A 7941-nucleotide genomic window follows, 5' to 3' on the forward strand; every position below is an offset into this window, starting at 1 on the left:
TAACTAGGTTTAATCATTGCCACTGACTTGTTAGATATATTAAGTTATAAAAATATTTTTATATACTGACACCTCTATTTTCATTCTTTTTGTTATTGCTTGGTCACATATATAGGAAAATGGCTGTGTCTGGGCTAAATGCCCAGAACATTTGAAGCATCTCATGCTGAAACAATAGTGGTCTTTGTTGGACACCATCTGCTAGCAGACTTTTTAAAAAAAATCATTGTGTGTCTGTTAATACAGATGCATTGCACTTCCACAAACGGAATTACATTTATGCTCAGACTAAATACTGTTCATGTAAAAGTGTTTCATTTCACATTATGACTGAGCTGGAGTTATGCTCATGCAACACACATGAGATAAGCTTGTTCCATGTGGCCAGATCACTTCAGAAGTATTTTATTTTATTTATTTATTTGTTACATGCTCTGCCAAGTTTTCAGTACCACAAATCATACCTTTCAGTAATAATCTATGTTCTGAAGTTGCTGGAATTGCTCATCATTCTGTTTCTTAACTAACTGGTACAAATTGGGCAACTGCCTTGTTTAAATTATGAATCAGGCAATAAAGAACACATTAATAAAATCTGCAGACACTAAGTAGTTATCTCCAGTAAGAAAACAGAAATGCATTAACAGATTTACAAAAATTAAAATACGAGCAGAAATGAAGTCTATCTTCAGAAGCATAAGAAAAAACATCTGTGAAAAATAGTTAAAAGTACAGATAGTCAATGAGAAGAACCAAATAGTAATGTGAAACACACTGAAAATGCAAACAAACCTAATTAAAGCGAGTATTGTGGCTGCATTTGTTGTTCCTTTTATATATGTATGTATGTATATATGCATTTATTGTAAAATTAATATGATGGTCATCACAGTCCTGTCTGAAATTTCACTGTGGAGAATGATATGGCAAATGGTAAATGGATTTTTGTGACAGCTAATGAGGGTTACTTCCAAATTTGTGAAAGCAATTTTTGAATCTGAAGGAAGAATGAAGAAAGTGAAAAAGTAGAAATGACTGTATTTGCTTCCTTATGTCTACTAGCTATATACTGCTTTTTTTGTTCTCCTAGATTATGCACCTGCAACAATTGTTTCCTTATGCTTCATAATTTGAAAAATATTTCTGATATCGAGTTCAACTATTGTGATTCTTTTTTCCTTTTACTTTCCCAAATCTTGTCTATTCTTGATCTTCAACAACTCCTATAAGTAACATGTTGACTACAACCTCAGATATGAGTAGATACTAAAGCCTTGGAAATGACTGTGGATCACTGTTCTGCAATCAGAACTGTGTGTGTACTTAGGTAACAACAAATACAAAACAAAGTATATTAACTTAAAACTCATTTAAAATATAAACTATGTGCCTACTCAGCAGAAATTAATCTGTAGTTGTCCCACATCAATTTAATTCACGTTAAAAATAGTTTTTGTAATCCAAGCCATACAAAATGAGTTTGTTTAAGACTACATTCAACTGTACCTCTAACTTTAGTGGAGGAGTAGCTAATAGGCATTTCATATAAATACTGTCTAAAACATACACTTAGATGAGTTCATTTTTTATACCCATCACATCTTTAAAATCCTGACTTCCAAAGCAAAGTAGCTGTTCATATACTTAGGTGACAACACAGTATTCTGAAGGATTGTTAATAAAAAGTATACAGCCCTATAATTGTTTCATCAGTAAAATATATTTTATTATATAAAGTCTAAATAAATAGAAATATAAATTTAAATAATGTGTATATATGTTCTAAATGACACATACAAAAGAATAATGTATTCCCAAAAGAACAACTCTTCTCAAAAATGACACAGTAGTTATGAACTATAGCATGCCTTGTTTAAACTAAGTCTTAGAAGAACAATACATAGAAAAATAATTAACGATTTATATTACTGACATTTATATTGCAGGAAATTCCATAATTAATCAAACCAAACTCTTAAACTAAATTTCAAAGCAAGCAATATATACAGAAACTTTCCTGTAACCTACTGCATTCTGAATAACTCCCCTACTTCATAATGGCGCTCAATAAAAGATCTGCATAACAGCCAGTACTGTTTGCAAGAGATAAGTATTTTATATAATAGAAGGCACTTTTAATAGGAAATGTCTAAGCTAAACAGTAACAAGTACTTTTTAAAAAAGCTGTACATAATACAGGCCCCTAAAAAAAACCAGCAGTAGTTGATTGGATTTTGCTATGTATAAAATGACCTGCATATCCCTAAAATGTTAAGAACATGGAATTAATAATTACACATTCAGTGTCTTTTTGAGGTATGCTATGTGGAAAGTGTATGCAGAAAGTTAAAAAAAAAAAAGAAAAAAAAAAAGGAATTGTACTCATATGGAAGCTGCGGTACTGATGTGTTTATGTCCCACAGCTCCATAAATCCATCTCCTACGCAGGTTGCCTCCATCCGCTTTTAAAGAAGTTTATTCAGAAACTACATTGCAAACTTTCTTTCCCAAAATCTGCTTTTTCTTGATAATAAGCCTGCTCTAGCCTGGGTAATAGCAAGCTACTTTCATATGGTCTTTCTCTGCATGCTTATCATCAGCTTTGTGCGGCTTGATTTCAGAATAAGAAGTATCCTGTTTTCCTTACAAGTCATACTGATTGTCTGGTCTTATACAGACAGTCTATAAAAACCAACTTTTCTGTCTCATTGTGTTACCAAACAGGAGAAACAACATCAACCAGACCATCTCTGTCATCAGTATTTAAAGCCTAAAAAACCCAACACCCAAAAACATTTAAAAATACAATGTTGAGACAACTTACCTCCAGCATTTATGTTCAGTATAAAAGTGCTAGATATTTCATCACAGTCAAGCGTTAATGTGTTTGACAACAGTTTTGTCTTTGTAGCCCACTCGGTTTACAGTAGTTGCTCTTTCAACAGTTTTTCCTGTCTTTTTATCAGTTGTTTTTCTTTTCAGAGTGTCCTGCTATCTGCTTTCCCTTTTTAACAATTCACCCTTAACCAAACTGTTGCCAAACACTGTCTTCTGTATATTTGTCTTATCTCACAAGATTAAGTAAAGAATGGCGCAGTCTTGTATTTACAAATTATTGCTTAATTTATGATGTGTTATAATGTATTTTATAATAAAAAGAGGGAATGCATTCATCTAACATTTAAGATTGCTATACTTGAAACTTGAAGATCCATACTGTTTATATTTTTATTAAATACATTAAAGGGTAAAAAGAAGGGTTAACTCATTAAGAACTACTTTTTCCACATCTAGTTTAAGGTATGCAGAAAAATGAAAACAGCAGGATCAGTAACGAATTCTAGTGAAGTACAGCCATAGATTTCTGTTGCCAGGCTTCACATCTGCCCTTCCCACCCACCCCTGACACTAAGCAGATATACCAGAACACCATGACAAATGAAAGTAATTTCTCTAATGTTCTAAAGAAAGCAGTAAAGCTGCTTTAGAAGCTAGGGCAAAATTAATAAATGCTTTTTTATAGAGGGATATTTAAGTATCATTTCTTAGCTACATTTCACCAAGTACAGAATCAGAAAAAGATACATGCCTACTGATGACTTCTGCATTTTTCTGCAGTTTAGATTCAATTCAATTCAATTCAATTCAATTCAATTCAATTCAATTCAATTCAATTCAATTCAATTCAATATTTTCTCGATAAAAAGTTCAATATTAACAAAGAGCACTACTTCAAAAATTTAGGTAATGACTTTCTCTAGCAAATAATGGATGGCACCGAGGACAACATCAGGAAAAGATGCCTAAACATCACTAAAATAAACTGTCGGTTCTACCAAAATTAAAGCAAACAAACAAACAAAAAGCAAACAAACAGAAAGAATAAAATGGGGAATGCATTTGGAAAAAATATAAATATTTGGAAAAAAATATAAATATTAAAGTAACTACATTTCACAACTCTAACACTATAAGATGCAATCTTCAAGTTTACTAGACTGCTCTAGAAATAGGACCTTGATTCACAGCTCTCCAGAAACACAATCTAGAACACTCAAGAAATCATAGATAAGAGGGTATACTCAACTTTCAGTCTTCACACTTAACCGAAGTTTTCAGAAATGTCATCTTCAGCGGAGAAAAGTGACTACAGACAGATTTCTGAAGTACTTGCTCTGGAGAGGACTGACGCCTCCAAGTCAGATATATATATAAATGTTACACTAGGTTTGAGAGAGGAAAAATAATTGCGAACTAAAATTTAGGCTAAGTTTTCGCTAATCATCTTACTTTATGTTATGAAGGACCAAAGTAAGAGGTGAGAAAAGAACTGTCAATTATTAGTGTTCTTCCCAAGAATGTGCTATCTCATACTGCAGAAACATGAAAAGACTGTCTTGGATATAGATGGTACAAACCAGTAGCTCAAAATGCTGCCCAGGAAGGTCTTCTGTTTTCATTAAGTATGGCAACAGCACATGTTCTCTGCTGACTACATCTGTACAAGGGGAGGCTGACCCTACACAACTGCAGTGTTTTGACACCTTTCAGAGCATATAAACATAAGAAAGATGAAAATGTGGGCTTATAGCAGAGAAGTAGAATGACATCCTTTCATGTATTAAGTATGTTTTAAAATGTTAGACCCTTTCTAATCGATTTCTTCTAACAGCTGTATCTAGAAATAGACATAAATACTTGTCAATTTCTCCCCTAAATATTATTTTGCTTTCTCTTTTACTGCTTCTTGCGTCTAGGAAACTCCCTGATAAAATGCAGACAAACACACATTTCTTCCTCCAAGCTCTCCTGTGTTACTCAACCTCTGCCAAAACATCTAAAAAACCTCTGACTGATATTGAGGGTAATCAGATGTCTGACTATTGTGATTTTCTGTCCTCTTGACTTTCCCCGTGGTCTTAGTCTACTGAGACTCATTAAAACAGTAAACAAGGAGAGAGGAAACTACATTGCTTTCTTCTGATGTATTACTTATCACTGTCAGCTGTATCTGTCCTCCATAACTCCCACTTTTCTGACTGCTCAGAGCTTATAAGTACAGTAACAAAGATTGTGTCCTTTCTTTTCTAACTCTGAAACCCAGCCACATGGAGAATAAATAACATTCTTTTTTATAGCACCTTTGATGAACACTGAGATCAGCAGAACTATTTAAATGTTATTTTCCAAATCATTAACAAGAAACCATCATACAATTTGAGCAATACCATCCAGCTACAAGAAACGAAGCACTATATACAGATTCAATTTTTATATTTAAATATACATGAAAAGAGAAATTTCTTTCTTCAATATCTTATTGCAAAAGACTTTTATATATGAGTATATATATTAAGGTACATTTCTACTGAGTTAGCAATATAAAACTAAAAAACCTGTGGTTCAAATATACATCACTGAAGTTAAAATATTATGGGAATCAAAACTGCTGCAAAGTCAAGCTCCTATCAGTGAACCTTAACGCTGGGATAACTGGCAGTCACGCTCTCTAGTTCAGACAGGTAAGGAATGGTTTTAGGACTCCATAAAAGTTTTCTAGTTGAGAAAACACATACTTTTGAAAAAGGTCTACACTGCAGATTCTGAACAGAAGCAAACTCACTTTTGAGAGCAGCTGCAATACCAAGGGGCTCTTGAGTCACTCTTCACTTGAACTACAAGAACCAGGTTTCAAATATGGTAATTCAGGTATGCAATCACAAGCAGTAATTCAATAGCAAAAACTAGAAACACTGATTTTTGTTTTGAAACTATAACTGCTAGCAGATATATCTTTCCAAGCAGAAAGGAGGAAACCTAAGTTCTAACCCTCTTCCAGTCTTGGTGGGTTATTCCACCTGTCAATCCCACGAACACCATGCTTTGCCTAAACCTGGCCAAACCAAACAGATGGTACGCATTCTTTAGGTACTCTTTTGTGGTCTGCCATTTACATGCAGGTCTGATCAGATCCATAACACAGGGCAAATGTCCTAACAGAGGATAATATGTAACAATATATAATCCAATATTATAATTATATATATATATATATAATATATAAACCAAAAATAATCCTCCAATAACAGAGGAAATGTCCTGCAAGTGCAAGAATTCTGAAACCAGTAAATGTAAAAGCAGTTACTGACAGCGGTACATTCAGCTGGACAAAAGAAAATATGCTGCTTACTGTATAGTTAAGAGTTGCAGGTTAAACGATGGGCAAAATGAAATCGGGCAAAAAGAGCAGAAATTCATTAAGCAGTGCTTCCTAACTGAACAGTCTGAGATTTAAATAGGCAGAGAAAGCAGGTTCAAAAAAGTATTTTGAGAATATTTCCACACATTTTAACTCATGATTCAATGTTTTGTTTGGGTGGAGGGGTATTTGTTTGGCTGTTATTTATGTTATGTAATTTCAGAAAATCATTTTAAGTATTAGGCAAGAAAAGTCAGAAGAAAACTAGGAGCTTTGCAAAAATGTATGCCTTTGTACATAAATACCTGACAGGTGGGTGCAGAGAGGACACTGTCAGTGGTGCCCAGAGCCAGGACAAGAGGGAATGAGCACAAACTGAACACTGTGCTGTGTGGGCGACAGAGCGCTGACGGCAGCTGCTCAGAGAACTTACAGGGTCTCCTAGGAGATGTCCAGAATCTGCGTGGACACAGGACTGGGTGCCTTGCTCTGGGTGCCCCTGCTAGAGCAGGGGTTGGGGCAGGTGGATCCAGAGGGTCCTTCCTAAGTCATGTGGTAATTCCTTGGTCTGTACCCCAAAACACATAATTCCTGACAGCTATCAGCTATGATTGTTCTTAAGAATAAAATGGGACAAACTGAACTTAGTGACATTTTTACATACTACTTGGCAATTATTTTATTCTCCAATAGAAAAGAATAATTTTGTACAGTTGAAATAGTTTGATTTAATGACAAAAACACCGTCCATGTTCCTTCACTTAATAGTCTTGCTTCAACTCTGTATCATGTATATCATGTATCACTTTTTTATTCTATCTTTCTATACAGATAGGCAGGAATTGCATACGAAATGCTTCATATCACCTAAAACACAGCAAACCTAAACATTTGGTATTTTTTTGTATGGAGTGCAAATGTAAAAATAAAATATGTTTACTGTGTGGACTGTCTAAGTAAGCTTTATAAAAAATGGTCTGGAAATATGTGCACAGACTTGTACAGAACAGTGAATGCTCGCTGTCTCAAAGCATTGCTCACTCAGTTTCACTCCCTTCAGACAGCGTTAGCAGTCTTTTTCTGACCACACCTGTCCCATAGGAGTCTCCAGTGGAGTAGTGATGTTATGTTTTGGTCTCAGTTCGTGAAAAGAAAAAAGCACCCTTTCATCTGCTTGGGGGGGCACATAAAAGATATTTCCAGAACACATAGTGAGTTTCCATTAAAATGCATCCTTTCCCTATAACTTCATTTCCTTGAGATACCTCCAGACTCCTTCTCTCACCTCCGTTCTGTGGTCCATGTTTAAATATTTTGCAAGAAGTTCTAAGATTTGGACACTGTTTTGTCTGTCTCCTGTCCCACAGCCTTAACAAGCCTCTCCTTTCACCCCATAACCCTGCCCAGCCTCTTCAATTCTGTGAGTCAGCAGCTTTTACCTTCCAGCAAAATATCTGCACAGAGTATTCTAGGTCTCCACCAAAAGGAAAACTGTATGCACTACAGGTAGAATTAACTGCTAAAATAATACATGCAAATAAAACAATTACCTGCTTCCATACAAGCTCAATAAATACTTACATTTTGGAGGGTGACTTTTTGTCTTGTTTTGTCTTTTGTTTTGACTTTTGACTTTTTTTTTTTAGAACTTATCACAGGCGTACTGTTGCAGGTTTTCTTATCTGACTACTACAAGCTAATGTTTCACAGAAACTGCGATTTTAAGCAAACTTGATGCCTTG

General features: G+C 34.7%; 1 protein-coding gene across 1 annotated transcript in view; it reads right to left on the bottom strand.

The window, feature by feature from the left end:
* The window catches only part of LOC107305888 (spliceosome-associated protein CWC27 homolog), a 55708-nt gene extending 48206 nt beyond the window's left edge, over nucleotides 1-7502 (bottom strand). Inside the window, exons 1-2 of the mRNA XM_015848530.2 lie at nucleotides 7485-7502; nucleotides 6505-6698 (exon numbers count right to left, since the gene is read on the bottom strand). Of these exons, the coding sequence (XP_015704016.1) occupies nucleotides 6505-6698; nucleotides 7485-7502 (212 nt within the window). The remainder of the gene's footprint in view (nucleotides 1-6504; nucleotides 6699-7484) is intronic.
* Between the last annotated feature and the right edge of the window lie 439 nt (nucleotides 7503-7941).

The sequence above is a fragment of the Coturnix japonica genome, chromosome Z (genome assembly GCF_001577835.2).
Source record: "Coturnix japonica isolate 7356 chromosome Z, Coturnix japonica 2.1, whole genome shotgun sequence".
NCBI lineage: Eukaryota > Metazoa > Chordata > Aves > Galliformes > Phasianidae > Coturnix > Coturnix japonica.